The sequence below is a fragment of the Coenobita brevimanus genome, chromosome 30 (assembly GCF_032717465.1).
Source record: "Coenobita brevimanus isolate Jiangsu-jjx chromosome 30, ASM3271746v2, whole genome shotgun sequence".
Lineage (NCBI taxonomy): Eukaryota > Metazoa > Arthropoda > Malacostraca > Decapoda > Coenobitidae > Coenobita > Coenobita brevimanus.
The window spans coordinates 30,132,111-30,152,047 of NC_136983.1; the positions used below are offsets into that span (position 1 = coordinate 30,132,111).

General features: G+C 40.5%; 1 protein-coding gene across 1 annotated transcript in view; it reads left to right on the forward strand.

Moving 5' to 3' along the window:
* The window catches only part of LOC145395276 (synaptic vesicle glycoprotein 2B-like), a 130,404-nt gene that overhangs the window by 94,087 nt on the left and 16,380 nt on the right, over positions 1-19,937 (forward strand). Inside the window, exons 9-11 of the mRNA XM_080268956.1 lie at positions 3,974-4,052; positions 6,275-6,458; positions 19,721-19,880. Of these exons, the coding sequence (XP_080125082.1) occupies positions 3,974-4,052; positions 6,275-6,458; positions 19,721-19,880 (423 nt within the window). The remainder of the gene's footprint in view (positions 1-3,973; positions 4,053-6,274; positions 6,459-19,720; positions 19,881-19,937) is intronic.

Genomic DNA, 19,937 nt, shown 5'->3' on the forward strand with positions numbered 1-19,937 from the left:
TTCCATTATCCTGTGACGAAAAAAAAAAAAAAAAACTTGGTTTTATCACGCTTGATATTGTCACAAAGTCGCACGATTGTGTATTAATACAAATTTGTGACACTGTACTTTGGTGAGAAAACCATGAACTCTAGTGGAATTCCCACTGGGCATCACTCAGTCCAACAGTCCTCGTATGCACTTCGATCGGGATGGTTTTCAGAACATTTGTCATTGTTTCATAAGTGACCATTCCTATGCACGACATTAGTGCTTTCACCGAGTGATTTTATTGCATGTGTATATCGTTCGCGCTCTCTCCATTGATCGTTGACGTTAGGCCATGCCTAGTTCCGGCAAACACGGCCATCTCTTACCCTCCTTCCCAGTTTGAAGTTAGTCAGCTTTGGACCGCCTCGAGTCTAGGATCGTTTGTGCCCAGCGTAGAGAGTAGCATCTCCATTGTACAGCGATTTCCTGGATCTCCACCTAGACGGTGATTGGTGAAGTGAGTTTAGCACCGAATAGCAGTGCATGTTGGTCGACACGCAGACGCCCAGTCTTTCGTAGCTTCAGCTCCATTCCCTCCACTGACCAGTATTTCCGTTTGTTTTTCTAGGCTTAAGTCTGATTAGCTTTTGAATGAGTGAGTGAGTGTATTTCCTTTGTTATTTGAATTCATAAGTCCCTCTGTGACCATGAATTCCCCTTTGGCAGTCATTTTGAGACTCATGTAACTTAAATTTATGTTATTGTTATCAATAAATTTACAGTTCTTTTCTCTGAGCTTAATGTAATTAGAATCATGTTTTATTTCTCCACATTAAGCTTACTTCAGTTTGCCACTTTTAGTTTGCACAAACTCCTTACATTGTTCATAACTGGTATTGAGGCCAGTTCTTTTGTATTAAACTTAAATCCGTTGTGCCAGCCAGGAGTTAAGGACCAGCAAAAAGCTGTCCATTAATATTAGTATTAGTTATTGATTGTCAGGGGTGGAGTCACTTTCTCAAGAGGCTAACAGTACTAATAATCAGCGCTCATGAGTAATTAGTCTCTGCTGTGTACTGTTGAGAAAGTTCATAAATTCTCGTCCATAGAGAATCGGCGAAGTAAGCCACATAAAGTTAAACTCACTACTTGATATTCAGAAGTCAATTCCTTGTCTCTACTTTCAAGTAAAATCAAGCAGTTTTGTTTCCCAAATTCACATCCCCCCGTGACAGTTATAATGCTGTCCACAACAAGGAGAAGGCCTTCAAAAGGTATATACCTGAGCCAATTGACTCTTAAATCTCGTTCCTTTTATGTTTCTGCCCGGAATCATGCAAAGCCTGTTGTTCGCTCTTCTAAAAAAATAATTTAATTCATACTAAATGCTTTGAACTCTCCAGCTCAAATTCTTCCCATTCCTTGTGGTTAAACCAGACCTCATCATCCTCTCCAGCTCTTTTCCACTCTGATGGTTCTGTAGCTGTTTCTTCTGCTGATAAAGCAAAACTCTTCACTCAGACTTCTCAAAATCCAGCTTAGACGAGTCTGGTGCTGTTCCTCCATCACTTCCCCCCTCTAGCTTCCTCATGGCTGATATTAAGATTTCTTCAGCTGCTGTATTTTCTGCCGTCACTGGCCTCAGTACTAACAAGGCATATCGGCCATGGGTCCCTCGTATTGTCTTCAAGATCTGTGCTTCTGTGCTTACGCCCTGAGTAGGTAAACTCTGTCGCCTTTGTCTGTCAACTTGTACCTTTCCTTCTTGCTGGAAGTGTCCTTTCATTCAGTCTGTCCCCTAGAAGGGTGATCATTCCCAGCCCTCTAACTATCGCCCAATTGCTTTAACTTCCTGTATTTCAAAAGTTTTTAATCTACTCTTAACAAAAAAAAAAAAAAAAAAAAAAAAAAACTTCTATCACAACCATCTTTCAGATCATCAGTAAAGGTTTCGCCAGGGATGCTCCACTGGCCATCTTCTCACATACCTTTCAGAATGCTGGTCATCCTCTTTTCGGGACTTTGGCGAAAGTATTCCCATTGGACTTGACATCTCAAAGGCTTTCGATCGAGTCTGGCATAAATCTTTAATTTCCAAACTGCCCTCTTAATGTTTCTATCCTTCTACCTGTACCTCCATCTCTGGCTTCCTTTCTGGTCGTTCTGTAGCTGCTGTTGTAGACGGCCATTGTTCTCTCCTAGAGCAGTCAATAGTGGTGTTCCTCATGGCTCAGACCTATCACCAGCTCTCTTCCTCCTGTTCATTAGTGACCTTCAAAGGTTTACATCTAGCCCTATCACTCATACACTGATGTATGTGTAGTTTACAACTTTCATGTGTGTGGAGGCTCCCCACACACACAGCTCTTCTCAACAGGGTGGAGTCAAAGGCATTTCGTCTCATTAACTTTCCTCCTCTTACTGGCTCCCTTAAACCTCTGTCTCTTCTCTGCACTGTTGCCTCTTTATCTCTTTTCTATCGCTATTTCATTGGTCACTGCTCCTCTGAACTGTATGCTTGCATCCCTCCACCATTACGACGGGCACGTAGCACCCGTCTAGCAACAAACTCTCATCCTTTTTCAGTCCCACTCTCTAATGCTAGAGTTAACCTCTACTCCCAATCCTTCATGTATGCACCAGGTCAACTTTGGAACTATCTTTCTCTGTTTTTCCTACTACCTACGATCTCCAGTCTTTCAAACACAGTGCTTCCAGGCATGTCGAAATGACTGGATCTTGAATTTGGCTCTCTTTTATCTTGTTTTTGTTTTTTTCTTGGAGGGAGTAATTCGCACGCCCCTGGCCTTTGGTTCCTTCTTCCTTGCATAAAAAAAAATATATATTTCTGGTCCATTGATGTTCTAAATGAGGAAAACAGCTCGTGATGTCGGAAGAATATTTTTTTTATTTGAATCTGCAAAAAATAACGATACTGCTATGTGCTATATAGAAAATGTTACTTTAGTCTGTTTAATCTCGCGTGACAAATTCCCTAACCTCTTTCAGCTCAGTTCCTGGCCAAATGTAGTAAGACTGGAGGTTAAATTTGACTCGTAACCGAGGTGACCCATTCGTACCTCGTAACAGACTCATCAGATTTCTTGCAACCATGACTCAGTATTCAAGTTGTGAGAGTGACTTAGTTTCCTCAGATGAAAACAAGTCCAGTATAGTAAATGATATATGAAGCTGGGATACATGAATAGCCAATGATATATGAAGGGTCAACAGGCACTTTGCAGTATCCGTTGGTTGTGGTGTCTTATTGTTTCACGAGGAAGGTGCTTCGATACTTTATGATCGACTGACCACTTTGACCCCGACGTAACTAATACCACACTTCGATTCTCACATGCACTTCTTACTCGACAAGTACGTACCTGATATGTGTCTGTCAAAAGAAATGTTATGTATGGCTATTAATTTTCCTAAGCGGGAAAAGTTAAATCATGCAGTGAACCTTACACAAATCGATAAGCTGCAGAGGATCTAGAACCAGGAAGGAGAGTCGCCATCTTCATTCTCGTCACAGTCGTAGCTCCAACCGAGGAGAAACACGGCCATTGGCAGAAAATTTACCAGTTAAGTGATCAGCGTAATGGACTGCATCTAACTCCCTCAACAGTGAAGCCAATAAATATTTCACCTTATAAGCATAAGCCATCAGCTTTGTGATATATCTAGCTGAACTGTTCATACTACACCTGTGGGATAGACCTTACAGTACACACACACACACACACACACACACACACACACACACACACACACACACACACACACACACACACACACACACACACACACACACACACACACACACACACACACACACACAAACTTCTTCCAGACGCAAAAGCTTATGGTCAGTCTGCTTTTCTAGTGACGTGTTTAAGTGCAAAGTATTTGTTTTTTATGATGGTCTCACAGTTGGTTGTATTATGTGACAAAGCTACACAGGAGTGGAAGGATGGTACAATATTTGATATTTATGTTACAGGCTATTTGGTCTGTACATGTGGCTCCCCGAGCTGTTCAATCGGCTGATACAGTACTATAATGACCACCCCGATGCTAAGGTAAGATGGGCACTAAGGGTTCCTATTCTTCTTTCAGCATTGGTTTCTCTCTCAAAATCTTCACCTGTTTAACTCAGTTAGATTTCATCCCTAAAGTTCGTACGTAAGTTTTCCGTGGTCTTTTTAGATAGGCTCTTCTTTCGCTTTTATTTATTTATTTATTTTTTATTTTTTTATTTTTGCTATTCACAGTAGGTTTAGCGTCATCTGTAACTGTTCATCTTGCCAGCTCTGTAGAACAACCAGTCCCAATTATGCCGTTTGGAGGTCGTATTGGGTTGCTTTAGCTCGTTTGATGTAGGTATAATAATCAACGTGTCTCCCTAAGTAGTATTTTGCATGACGATTCGAATCGATGCACTTAAGGCACTATTGTCACTCTTGATTTGAGTGTTCTACCAAAAGATTATCAGACTACATAATATAGGTATATTAATTGTCCCCAGATTTATTTTTTTCTGTTTTGTCCATGAAGTCTTCCAGGTAACAGTGCCTTTGCTTTGAGCAATAAACTCTTTCCTAATGTGCTTCTAAATACGCTTTCCACTGAGTACCGGTTTATCACTTTTTCAGCTAATTTAACATTAGCACATTTTAAGGATAAACAGTATAGACTGTAACGTACTGTTGACAATTGTGAAGCAGGGTAACAATAGTGTTAACGAATGGTAAAAAGGAGGACCGAAATATAATCTCTGTCTGACCAAGATTTACGTGAGGCAAGAACATTGCTAGGGCAGGCCACAGATAAAACTAGAAACCCATGGTAGGTCAGTTCTTCGCCTTGTTTGAAAAAGCAACTTTCTAATTGCAATGAAATGGCTGTTTCAAACACTTCGTGGGATACTTCTAGCTCCTTGCCAGAAACGCGAGCCTGAAGTTCAACTCATGGGTTTGAGCTTCGGAAGGTACTGTACTTCAGATGCGGCCTTGGAACGTCCTAAGCTTCTCGGAGATCTTTGTTGTCATTAGTGTTGGGGTAACGGGGGGTTGGGATCGGTATAGTTGCGCCCTCTGACGTGAGGCGACCTAACTATGTCGAGGTCAGTAACAACAGTTACATATATTACAGACCTGGCTGCAACAATATTGTCAATCTCTGCGAGTTTGCTGCAGCGATTGCTGCCTTTTTAGCATCTTCTGTTGACGAGGTGCTACTCCGATTGATAAAATTAATGTATAATACTGGTGAGGCTGAAGCACACTTCAGGCGTCATGTCTCTTATTGCAGGGTATGCTTCTGCTATGATGAGTTATGTCAAGGTGAAAGTTTAATCTACACAAAACTCTAATCAGTTGTGGTACAGTGGGACGGCTTCAGAGCAGATACTGGCACTGACTGGGAAGGCTGTGATGAGTGTACTAAGTCCCCATGGCTCAGAAATAAGAAAATTTGATATTTCTCTACTACCGGATTCCGAAAATCTCATAAACTTAAAATTGTTAGACTGTGACTCTAGTGACCAGAGTTTCACCACAGGAGATGAATTTCTAACAGCGATAGAGTTGACAGAGTGATACCTACTGTACTGTGATGCAGTAAATAACGTTAACAACAAAAGCAGACTAATAAACATTTTTTTATGTTCTGCTCAAAATGTTGTTGACGTATTTGACATACTTAGCATTAATTTCATGAACACTTGCCTGTATTATGTGCCTTGTAATGTTCAGCATTATCCAACACAATATAATGCAGAGCCTCTTCTTAGTCTCTGTGAAGTAAATAGATACACTTTTATTAACCTGGTTTTCAGTAAATGGGCCAACGCTACTGAAGTCAACGATTTTAAGTAATGAATAGCAGCATGTCAATGAAGGTGTTTTAAGTTTGGTTGGCGTTATCTGTGAGATGGAGTCGAGAACTTCAAAAAACAGGTGTAATTAATGATAATCTCCGTTGATGCCGTAAATTCTTACATTTTTCTTTTCTTGTTGCTTGATTATGGGTTTTTCATTAGAAGTAATAATCTGAAATCTGATATGGTCTTGTTTTACAAGTTACAGGGGTGTTCAGAAATCTGATTTAGCAGATCAGTTTCTTCAGTCCTTTTCTTGCACCAGACAAGATAATAACCTGAAAATCTTTAGTTCTCAGCCGAGGTAATTCCATTATCCAAAATATGATTTCTTCCACTGGGAAGGTGTATGAAGTAATTTTTTTCTTTTTTATATCTAATTATCGTATATTGATCCTGGTGTGCATTCTTTCTTTTGGTTAGGTAAGCGTGTGTGAGTTGCGAGCATACTATGGCAATAAGACAGAAGTATCTCACTGCAACACCGGAGAGCCTCCTGTCCACATAGGGACACTGTATAGCACTCTCATTTTACCCGCTACAGAACTTCCCGCCAGACTGTGGACCATCTTCTGCATGGACAAACTGGGGGCAAGATTCTTCTTAGGTTCGTTGCCATTTACTGTTTTGCTCTTATTTGGCACATCAGATATTGAAATTGATCTGAGAATTTCATAGGTCTGTATGGTGAGTCAGTGGATGCGTGATGAGCGATGTGTGATGAGTGACGGGATGTGTGATGAATGACTGGATGTGTGATGGATTATAGCTAGGTACTTTGATGAAAACCATTTATACTTCCCAATTTCCTTTCTTATTTCCTAAATCATACCCAACAAAGACAGGATAATGAGGTGTTATCATTATAAGTGTGAAAGTGCACACTGCTCTACAAGGCACGTCTTTTTTCGCCCTTAACTTGTCTCATCCATCCATACATCTAGTCATCATCACTATCTTCATCATCACTAAACTTTTTCCTCCTGATTATTGAGTAAGGTAGGATGAAGAAAACAACATGAGAAAGAATTTATGGAAATGGTATAACTAAGAACAGCGTGTCCAGTGAGTTATTCTCAAATTAATTAACCCAAATGTCTATTTTTTTTATTTTTTTCAGAGCAGCATTCGTAAGTTAATGTTTTTGGTCGCCCTCTGACTGCATATGACAGGAGGAAAAGTGTAGCCAGGGTTTCACACTAAATTGATACTAAGTTTACAGTATTAAGGCGGTATTTCGACACATTGCTATACCCGCCAGGTAACTTGTCTCTAAAGCACTGCCTTCCCCTCACCCACCGCCCAGAGAGTGAAGGCCATAGACTAGAGGTTACGACTTCAGGAACGGGTCGGAGTTAAGAAAAGGTTCCTTGACGGCGGGTACAGATTACACAAGGAACAGTTCACAATGACGCTTGCTCGTGCAAACTAGAAGCACTTTAGATCAACAACGTGATATTTTCTCTCAGTGTGTTATTATGGCTTCCTTTCAGCCAGTGATACAGACAGCAGCTAAAGAGACCTTATGGATCGTGGATGTACATATTTCACTTTAAGAATCTGTTGGTGCCATCTTGTTAATTTTACTTTCCTTTTGTTATTTGTTCCATAAAATTACCTATGTAATAGAATCTTTTGTACGAGCAATATCACCATGTGAGACTCAAAATCAGATCATTAAATTCCATCCTAAAGGCTTGGTTATCTTCTTTCCGTATAATTATTATCCTAGACAATTTACCAACCAACAAAGCTCCTGCTACAGATGGAATTCATCCAGCAGTTTGAAAAAGTATTCCCCAGAACTTCCTTCTGTTCTAAAGTATTGAGATTATGCATATGTACTTTTTCGTTCTCTAATTCTTGGGAAGAAGCCAAAGTCCATCCAATTCCAAAGAAAGGAAGCTCCTCGGATCCCTCTGATTACAGACCAACTGCTGTCACATATTCTCTTGGTAAAGTTTTTGAGATTGTAATTAATAAGCACAGAGGTAAACTTCTTGAACCCAATAACTTAATTAGTGACAGACAGTATGGTTTTCGCCACGAGAGATCTGCTGTTGATATACTCAATATCGTTACTCATGCAGTCCATCAGTCAACTGATCAACGTGGAGAAACCCATGCAGTAGCCTTTTATATTTCTGAAGCTCTTGACAGAGTGTGGGACCGTTCCCTAATACAAAGACTTCCTTGCTATGGCCTATCATCTTTTGTTCCACTGATTTCCTCATATCTCAGCAACAGAAAGGTAAACGGTAGAGGCAGATGATGTATATTCCAATTTCCACTCAGTTAATGCTGGCGTGCCACATGGTTCAGACCTGGCTCCAACCCCGTTCTTTATTCATGTCTGTCACCCAGAAATCCATTCACTCATATACAGACGGCTCAAAGCTTCACAGTTCCTTCACACTTAATTTCCAGTTCACAATGTATGATATCTCGAACTCTCAACTCATCACAGCAGTCTCCATAAATCAAGGCGTATCCAATATCACTGAATGGGGTCAAAACAAGAGTCTTATTTAATACTTGGAAGACCAAATGTATTCAGTTTACTAATACACAGAAATTGCCTGATACCTGTGTTATCTTCAATGCAACCAGAATCCTTATCTCTAAGACTACTGGAAATTTCCATCTTTCTCTGAACAATACTCTCAGTTGGATCTCTCACATTAGTTCACTTGCTAAAACCACCTCAAAGAAACTTGGATTATTGTACAGAATCATTAACATCTTCACTGACGGCGCAGTTAGAGCTCATAATTTACAAGAGTTATCTGTGCTCTCAGTTCGAATATTGCTCACTCTTTTGGAGTGGATGTGGAGAGGTTGCACTAAAACAACAAAAATCAGACCAAAACTATGAAAATAATAAATAACCCAGCAATTAAAAACGAACTACCTCCCCAACAAGTATGGCGGAATGTTTCGTCTCATTATTTTACAGTTACTTTCATGTCAAAGGCTCAGACAGAGTTGCTTCCATTGTGCCACCTTTCCACGCCTTCCTCCGCGATACACGGGCATCTGTAGGGCACAAGACTAAACTGTCATACCACCATACGGCAGAACTTTTTCCTAACAGAGTTCATTCATTCCACGAACCGCATCTTTGTCGAACTCCCTTTTCCAGATAAGTTCCCTCTAAATTTTAACCTACAGCAATTCATGTCCAATTATTACAGATTATATATATATATATATATATATATATATATATATATATATATATATATATATATATGTGTGTGTCTAGCTCACTTCTTCATTTCTTCAACATTGGCGGCATCTACTTCAACTTTTCTCTATGTTGAACACCACCTCTCCACCTCAGACTTAACTGTCTGAGGTGACTGATGGCAGTCCCTTCTCTGTATCCTCCTTCTTTCTCTATACTCACTCCAGAGCCATAGATGGCTTTGTATATATGTACGCAACAACATATCTTGCTCTCATCTACCTTAACTTGAATCTTATGATTTTCTACTCTCTGGCTTCGCCTGTCCTATCATTCTCTTAGTATATTTGTGCTGTTTACTTATCCCCTAAGTCTAATGACTATGAAAATTTCATCGACCATCGTAATTCTAAGACGGATCACATCCCATAAATTTCTCCATTCTCTGAAACTTCCATTCTAGGAGATTTCGTTGTTCACCACCACCTTTGGCTTTCCTCTCCATTCACTGATCCACCTGGTGAACAAGCCTACCTCTTTTCTGTCCTTAATGGCAGGGGCGTCATTTCAGTTTTCCTTGGGAGGGGGGGGCATAGGCTATTTAGGAGGCCTCCCTACTCCCACCTCCTCACATCAGTAGGGTGCCGAGCGAGCATTTTGAAGCCACATGAAAAGCTGTATTTAGAGAATTAAAGTAGTAAACAAATATATATACTGTATGTATATATTACTTCCTGAAAGACACACTAATGGATATTCTGGCATTGGCAGTACATCTGTGTGAAGTTGAATATGTAATTTAGAAGTGCATGGTAAAGTACATATCACTGCATTATATGCTACTGACCTTGGATAATAGACCAAATAGCAATTATAATATTTGTATTCGTGAAAGCTTAAACTGACTTTATTCCTACAGCCTAATAAAAAGATAATTAATATAAAACTGAGAATGAAAAGATGTAAACTTGTAACTGAATTAAAAATGGAAAGCTTTTAGCTTACTAGCCACAAAAATATCATGAACCATATAAAGTAATATGAAAAAGTAAGCCCTACACTAAGAGGTGGGAGAAATAAAATGATGATTTTTAAATTTGGAAGAGGCTCAGGTAAGAAGAGTAAATTAATTTAAGAATTCATGAGAGGAAATTAAAAATTAAACCAGGTATATTTATTGCATTGAAAAATGAATAAACTACTGCAACAGTGGATATCTCCGTGATCTCTGCTTTGCAAAGTTATCAACCAGGGTATTAAAGTTAAGATTTCTAACAAGTTCCTTTTCTGATGCCATAAGTAGCAAGTCACTTAAGCGATCATTTCTCATTGAGGTTCTTAGATATGTCTTGACTAAGCTAAGTACCGAAAAAAGTCGTTCATTACCTGCAGTAGTTTCTGGAAGGATGAGAAGAATTTTCATAATTTTCTCTATTTCTGAATACGCACAAGCTAATGGTTTGAGTTCACATAATTAAAACAGATTCTTTGGCTTGTCACTCTTACTTAGAAAATGTCTTTTTGCAACAGATATTTGGGAAACTAGAAGAATTTCATCTATGTATATATCTTTGTCTATCTATCTATCTATATACCTAGGCTGCTTCCCCCAAGGAAAGGGAGGTAGCCGAGACAGGACGACTCACTCTCCATTTACTCATCCATTCAAACACAATCATTCGCATCTTAGCCCCAAAGGGGAGAACGAACAGATCCTCACCGCATCACACCGCACAAGGGTCAACTGCGCAATGCAATCAGTGACATCCGCAGCAGGGCCCGACAGCAGAACTGGTTTACCCCTGCCACATCATAACAGACCCATCCCCTTACCTGCACCTGACCTGACTAGCTGATCAGACCAAATGCGGGAGAATATCCCCTCAGGGCTGCGTCATCACTTATTCATTCACAATTTCTCTCCATTTATTTCTGTCACGCACAGCCACTCTTCCTTGCTCAACAGACATCCCTCTCGCATCCAGCGCTCTCTTCACACTGTCCATCCATCCTATTCGTGGTCTCCCTCTCAGCCTTTTCACCAATCGTTCATTATCCATTCTCTCCATATGCCCAAACCATTGCAACACCCTCTGCTCAACTCTACCAGCCATCTCCCGAACAACTCCAGTTCTCCTTCGCACTTCATCATTTCGCACTCGATCTATACGCGTCACTCCACACATACTCCTCAGACATCTCATCTCCATTACATTCAAACTTTTCCCCTCTGCTACACCCACATTCCATGTTTCAGCCCCATATAATGCAGTCGGTACCACACACCCTCATACAGCCTTCTCTTTACATCCATTCGAAGTGAACGACATTTAAACACTTTTTTCATTCCTCCCAGCACCTTTCCTACTTCATTTATTCTAAACTTCACTTCTGCATCTATTCTTCCATCCACAGCAACATGTGACCCTAGATATTTAAAACAATCTACCTCCTCAAGCAACTCACCATTCAAAACTATATTCATCCCCCTACCATCTATCAACCTCGTACACTTCATCACTTTACTCTTATTCTCATTTACTTTCAATTTCCTCCTTTCACACACCCTTCCAAACTCCTCTACCAACTGTCTCAATCTCTCCTCTGAATCAGTCACCAGTGCAGTATCATCTGCAAACAGCAGCTGCTTCAGATTCTTTGTAAGATTGTAATATAATAGAAAGCGTCTCATATTCCATAAAGTCTATGGAACTGCAATCAAGTGCATTCTTTGCTTCTATTAGGGGTAGGTTTTGTGTGAAGAGAATATCAAGCTCTAAGAGAAATCTATCAAAATAGGTTCTTTTGATTTCAGTTTTTGGAGCAATACAAGTGTTCACCTCATTTCTCCCTAGAGCTGAATCATTTAAGAAGCACTTTAGTCGTGATGATACCTTCTGAATTCTCTTAGGCTTAAGTCTGCTCAACTGATTTGAATTTTCCAAACTGGTATCTGTCTCATATGTTGAAGCCAAATCTTTAGCTATGTCAAAAATATCAGAGAAAGCCTCGTCCGTTCTCAAGACTTGCATTTCCTTAATAGTTGGCTGTATGAGAGAGCAAGCTTAAGATAGTAAGGCTTCCTTTGCTTGAAGCTGATCTGACAAACTATTGGCAGCTCTAAGGACTTGTTCAGTAATATGTAGATCCATTACGAACCTGAAAGACTAATTTTTTGTACAGTCTATTTACTTCTGTCGCAGCTTCTGAATCAGAACACTCTGAAAATGTATGAAGCACTGATAGCAAACTTCCATAGTGAATTTTAACCTTTGACACTGACCAATAATAGTAAGACCATCTAGTTATAGTGGGCCTTTCTAGTGTCAAAACCTGAAGATCTTCTGCTTTCTGTGCCTCTGTGAAAAGTTGGTTCCCTGTGTTACTGTTTAATAACTGTGTAAAGTGTGTTAATAGCTGAAAAAAAAAAATGAAGAGACCACTGGTATTCTTTATGCAGTCGCCCAGTATTAAATTCGGTCTGTGTGCATGGCAATGTATGTACACAGCTTGGGGAATTTTATCCCGTAGTCTTGCTTGAATCCCGCTAGTGCATCCAGTCATTGCACTAGCACCATCATAACACTGAGCCACACACTTATACCAAATTAAACCAGATTGTTCTGTCTCCTTATATATAAAATCAACTGAACTTGCAGCATCAACCTTTTCCATGTGATAGATTCCAAAGACACGTTCCTTCACAATACCCTCACTGAAGTACCACACAAAAAAAGCCATCTGTTCCTTTTTTGACAAGTCTTTCCTTTCATCAACCATAACTGAAAAGTACTTGGCTTCTTGTGCTTCAGCACAAATTGTGTCCTTGATATGTCTTCCAACAACTGATATCAACTCATTCTGGTCGATCTTACTTTTGTTTTCGAGAGGGATTTGATTCAGCAGTTAGGTGAAACATTTCTTTTATGTCCACGAAAAGACAGGCCTTGCCTTTCCAGTCATGCAGTGACTTTTAGAAGTAACTTTACATGTCCCCTGTTGTCCTCAATTTCTTATAGCCTAGCTGGAGATACAGAAGATGCTACAGACTGAGTGGACCCTGACTGAATATCCTGGACATTAGACCAAGCGATCATACTATTAATGTGTCTTTCATTTGCCTGATGTTGTTTGAGAAGGATACCGGTATCTTTCCACTTCCTTGTTTCAATATCAGTAAATGGTGTCCTACCTAATCCTTCCTCCTTACGAACAGATGCTCCAGCAAAGTGCCTACATGGAGAGCAGAAACACGCATCTTGTGAGACAAAGTACTCCAGCCAAGAAAATATATCACAATAGGGACTTCTAAATTTTCTATTATTCTGATTGCTTTGGTAGTTTGGCAGTTTTGGCTGACTGGGTTTATCATAGGGGGACTTAGATATATCAACTGCTTCAATCGCTGGAGTTTGTGATGTGGATGGACTGTCTTTTGTAGCTTTTTGATCTTGGTTCAGTGCAACAGTATGTGCTAATGTGACTTCTGCTTCATCAACAGAAATAAAATCTGAGTTTTGACTAGGGGATGATGTACTGGCTAAGTCAGTATTATATATATATATATATATATATATATATATATATATATATATATATATATATATATATATATATATATATATCCACTATATAGGATGATGATGCCTGTAGAGCTTCCAGTTATTCAGCCAGTAAAGCAACGCCCACTTTGGGAACCACTGATCTAAATGAACTCTTAAGACTCTTACCTACAGGGACGTACTTCCTGAGATGAATAAAAGCTATTAATGATAGCCAGAATACAATGAAAAGGCAGCTCGATACTGAAGTTAACTGAACAGCGGGCTAGAACCTATTGACACTGACATCCTTTAAAATACCTAGTAAATTTTTTTTATTATTACACACACACACACACACACACACACACACACACACACACACACACACACAAGATATATTTCACTTAAAACGTATTGGGGCTAAACACAAATTATTTTTAATTTCACGGTGTTAACTTTTTTTTTTTTCATTAACTGTAGTTGATTTGGAGGCCCCCTCAGAAACCTGGGGAGGGGGGGGGCTAGCGTTCCTCGCTGCCCCCCCCCCAAATGACGCCCCTGCTTAATGGCCTAGAGCAGTTTGTACAGCACCCTACCCCATATCCTTAACCGCCTTGGAAAGACTTCCAACATACCCGACCACTTCCTTACAACTAATCCTTCTATTTATGCTGTTAATTTTTTCTCTTCTTTGGGCTCCTCTAGTCACAATCTTATGAACCTTAACCTCTCCCATCATTCCAGTGAGGCCTGTGGACCCTCTCAAGATGCGGCGGCTGTGACACTTTGGAGCTGTTGATTGGGAAGCCCTCAGAGTGTACTTCTTTGATTTCTGGAATGATTATTGCTTCCATGGCTGAGAGCCATCTGAGTCTGCATAACGCATTACAGAGGTTATTCTCTCAGGCATGGATTCATACATTCCTTTCTCATATCCTGTGGCTAATGGGAAAAAAAATCTTGGTTTAATCACGCTTGTTTCAATAATGTCCACAACAAACAAAAGACCTACAAAAGGTACCAGACCCAACCCAGCCCTGAATCACATCCCTTTTATGTTTCTGCCTGGAATCGTGCAAAGTCTGTTCTTCACTCTGCTAAAAATGATTTCTTTCGTACTAAATGTTCTGAATCTCCAACTCTAATTCTTCCCACTCCTTCTGCCACCTTGCCAAAAACCTTTCAGACTAATTTACCTCATCATCCTTCCTTCCTTTTTTCCACTCTGATAAGGCAGAACTCTTTGCTCAGACTTTACCCTCGAATTCCACCTCAGACGATTCTGGTGCTGTTCCTTCATCACTTCCCCCCTCTGACTTCCTCATGGCTGATATTAACATTTCTTCAATTGATATATTTTCTGCCATCACTGTTCTCAATACTAACAAGGCATATGGATCTGATGTGGTTCCTCCTGTTATCCTGGCGAACTGTGCTTCTCTGCATACACCCTGCCTACGTAAACTGTTTTGCCTTTGTCTGTCAAAATGTACCTTTCCTTCTTGCTGGAAGTTTCCTCTCATTCAGCCTGTCATAAAGAAGAGCGACCATTCCCATCCCTCTATCACCCAGTTGCTTTAAAATCCTGTGTTTCAAAAGTTTTCGAGTCTTCTTAAAAAAAAAAAAAAATCTTTCCTAACACAACCTTCTTTCTGATCGTCAGTATGGGTTCAGCCAGGGACATCCACTGGCAATCTTCTCACTAAACGCTCCACTGACATCTTCTCACCTACCTTTCAGACTCATGGTCTTCCTCCTTTCAGGACTTTAACGAAAGTTTTGCCATTACACTTGACATATCAAGGCCTTCGATCAAGCCTGGTATAAGTCTTTAATTCTCAAACTGTCCTCTTACGGTTTCCATCCTTCTGCCTGTGCATTCATCTCTAGCGTCCTTTCTGGTCGTTCTATAGCCGTTGTTGTAGACGGCCACCGTTCATCTAGATCTATCAATTGCGGTGTTCCTCGGGGCTCTGTCCTATCACCAGCTTTCTTCCTTTGATTCATGAATGACCTTCTAAGCTGTAATCTAACCCTATCCACTCATACACTGATGACTTCACCCTTCACGTTTCCATTTGCGTCCCATAGTGCCCATCTCAGCAGTTACTTTATCAAAGAGAGGCTGAGGCTATGGCAGACGTAATGTCTGACTTGGCTCCTATCCCTAATTGGGTTAAAAGTAATCTTGTTTTTATTGTATCAGAATTTCAGTTCTTACATCTATCAACCCGACAAAATTTTCCGCAATAGTATCCTCTTATTTTTTACACTATCCATCACAATCGTACATCTTTAAACATACTTGGGGTTTCATTTCCTCAGGATTAATCTAGAAAAGATTATACTATATCTTTAGTGAAATCTGTCTGCAAGCGATTAGGTGTCCTAAGCCGACTCCGTGCCTTCTTCACCCCTGCACAATTGTTGACTTTATACACGGGTTTTATTCACCCATGTCGAGTACAACTCTTGCATGTGGGTAGGCCCCCCACATACAGTTATTCTCGACAAGGTGAAGTCACAGGCTTTTCATCTTATTAACTCTCCCCCTCTAACTGGCTCCCCTCAACCACATTCTCTTCACCTTACTTTTCCATCTTTGTCTTCTTTCTATTGCTACTTCAATGGTCACCCCCTCTGAACTGTCTGCTTGCATCCCTTCACCACTACAGCAGGTGCGTAGCACCTGTCTACCAACAAACTCACATTCTTTTTTTTGTTCAGCTCTCTGAGTCAAGAGTAAGCCGTTACTCCCAGTCTTATATTTATGTAACAGTTCAGCTCTGGAACTGTCTCCTTCTGTCTGTATTTATGACCTCCAATCTTTCAAACGCAGTGTATCCAGGCATCTCGAAATGAATGGATCTAGAATTGGGCTCACTGTTATCAAATTTTTATTTTTTTCTTGGAGGAAACAATTTGCGGGCTCCAGATCTTTGGTTCCTTCTTCCTTGGATAAATAAATAAATAAATATATATACAGATAGATAGATGGATAGATAAATATATATATATTTTTTATCTATCTATCTATATATTTCTCTCCCTCTTTCTCTCTCTCTCTCTCTCTATCTCTCTCTCTCTCTCTATATATATATATATATATGTATTTATATATACATATATATATGTATATATACATGTATATACTGTATGTATATATATATATATATACAGTGGGCTCGCACAGTGCGCGTCACCGCAGTGCGCGATTCGCCTTGTGCATGATTGACCAAAAATCATAACCAAACACCCTTTAATGCGCGAGATTACCGCACAGAACGCAAGGCAGAGGCAAGGAATGGCACAAAAATGCCATTTTCTACTAGTGTGCAACCACCCCTCACAGAGCGCATTACGTGTCGTCATGTTGATGCTCAGAATTTCCCGGGCATTCTACTGTGCAGATTGGGGTACAAGGGAGTGGACGCACCATAACAGTCCCGGCTCGTGCACTGCGCGGATCCACTCTCTACAGCTAACCTGTCGTGTACAACGTGTGGTGTTTTTTGTGTCGCCTGTACTTTGCTGCACCATGGCTCCAACCCCAAGAGTAAAGAAACTTCTGACGCACGCCACCAAGTTAAAGATAATTCAGATGAAGGAGGAGGGTCAAGGAAACACGGCTATCGGGAGAACCCTGGGACTTGCTGAATCTACAATGAGAACTGTGTGGAAGAACTGTAAACCCATAAAGGCTGTAGTGAAGACGTACGGTGCCTCTGACCTAGACGGCTGTTCGCGGGTGGGAAATCGTGCTATGATATTAATGGAGGCTATCTTGCCACCTTCATAATGCGGAAAAAAAAAGGAAGGTGTTCCACTCAATGGAAGATTTATTCGGAACCAAGCCCAGCTCTTTTACAAGGCTGCATCTCGAAGGTTAAAAGTGGAAAAACCGTTCAGGGCATCGGTTGGATGGCTGGATTGTTTTCTCAAGCGCAAGGAACTCCGTTACGTGAAATTGTCTGGTGAACGTGCCTCTGCCGATGAGCTGGCCGCGAGAGACTATCCTGCAATATTTAAAATGATTATTGAAGAGGGACAGTACACCAAGGACCAGATCTACAACATCGATGAAATGTCCTTATATTACAAGGCCATGCCAAAATCAACTTACATTGCTAAAAGACAGAAACAAGCCCATGGTCACAAGCTCCAGAAGTGTAAGATGACAGTAATGTTCGCTGTAAACCTGTCTGGGAGCCACAAGATGAGGCCAGTTATTGTACACACAGCTTCACATCCAAGGTGCTACAAAAACCTCACGAACATGGATGCAAGTGGCGTGTATTGGTATAAGTTCGTAAATGGTTGGATGACAGGGAACATTATGGCAGACTTGTTAACAAGGCGGTGTGTCTCTGATGCGAGAGCCAAGTGTCGGGAACTGGGCATTCCATTTAAGATGCTCCTTGTGCTTGATAACGCACCAAGTCACCCTCCATACCTGGAAGATCTTCACAAGGATTGTCGTGTTGTGTTTCTGCCGCCCCGCACAACGTCACTAATGCTGCTACTCGATCAAGAACTAATCGCCACAGTGAAGCATTTCTACCATAAGGAAGTGTACGACTACCTACGCAGGAAGACCGACACACAAGAGGAGCTTCATGCCCTACAAGAAGATCACGACGAAGACCTTGATGAGGCATCTGCTCCCGTTCCATCTCCACCAGCATCTCTATCCCGACCTACCACAGATGCCATGACTGTTGAGGCATTTTGGCGTAACTTTACGGTGAAGGACGCAGTTGAATTTCTCCTTCAAGCCTGGGACCAGATTACACCTGCAACGGTGAACCATGCATGGTGAATGCTCGTGCCTCACCTGTGCATCACCAAGGAGACGGCCATTCAACCACTGGCCGATGCTGAGGCAGCAACATTGACAGCAGCACAAGCTGTACCAGGTTTCGAGGACGTTACATTGGCGGACATACAAGAAGTGCACACTGCTACTGAGCAACAGCCTCCCGAGGAAGTGTTGGAACGGATAGACGAGGCTGACGCAGAGCCCGACGCCAGACAGAGTCAAGTTGAGCAACCTAGCATGATGGAAGGCAGGATTGAGCTGTGTATGTCAAACATTAGCAAGATCCTTGCTGCCGTGGATAAGCTCAAGGAAGAGGTGAAGGCACAGGAAGTGAGCAACCTAAGAATGGAGGAACTTCTGGTTGGTATCGACAAACTCTTCCGTTTCTACACAGACAGGCACAGGGAAGAAATAAACAGAAGACAGACGCTCATAACAAGCTACACACAGCGGGCTCAAGTTGGTGAAATAGCGGAACCATCGACATCATCTGCTCCTGATCCTGTTGAGGATGAAGAGGATGCAATGTCAGAAGTGTCAGCATTGGACTTTGAAGGGTTTATGGCCGAAGTGAGTGACTTGGATGCTCCTGGGGAAGGTGATCAAGAGGAATCTGCGGAGGGAAATGTTGGTGTGGTGCTATGAAAATTTATTAACCAGTGTTAAAGAACTCAACTGCCCTGGCACACTGTAGTGCCTTGAAATCCACTGGAGAAAGGAAAGATCTGCTCTAAACATACCACGGACGAACATCATTGCTAAAAGGACAATAAAATTGATGGAGGAGTTGAGTGGAACGTGCAGGAAGAACACATACTTAGTGAAGTTTCTGCCAACAAATACACTGTGACTGTGTAGTGTGCATCTTATGTTTTATGATTTTTGTGTTTTTTGTAAAACAATTTGACTTGCTGGGGGGGATCTTTTGATGGAATGAAGTGAAATGACATATATATACTGTATGTATTATGTACCAAAATGTTCATCGATTCCTGCTGCAGGCCATTTTTTTTTTCCTAGTCATAATCCTATATATATATATATAGATATATATATATATATATATATATATATATATATATATATATATATATATATATATAGATAGATAGATAGATATATATATATATATATATATATATATATATATATATATATATATAGATAGATAGATAGATAGATAGATAGATAGATAGATATATATATATATATATATATATATATATATATATATATATATATATATATATATATGTGTGTGTGTGTGTGTGTGTGTACAAAGTCGGTATACGTTTAGTAATAGTGACTGTTGCTTACAGTGTTCACTATGGTGACAGGAGGCGTGGCAGCGTTTGTCTTCTACTTTGTAAAGAGTTCAGTGGGCAACCTGATCATGGCTTGTGTGTTTAATGCCATGACTTCCGTCTCCATAACTGTTTTAAGCTGCCTTGCCACTGAACTCTTCCCTACTTACCTTAGGTGAGGAATTCGAACACAACTGTAACTGTGTATTTTGTACTAAGATGTTAGAATATA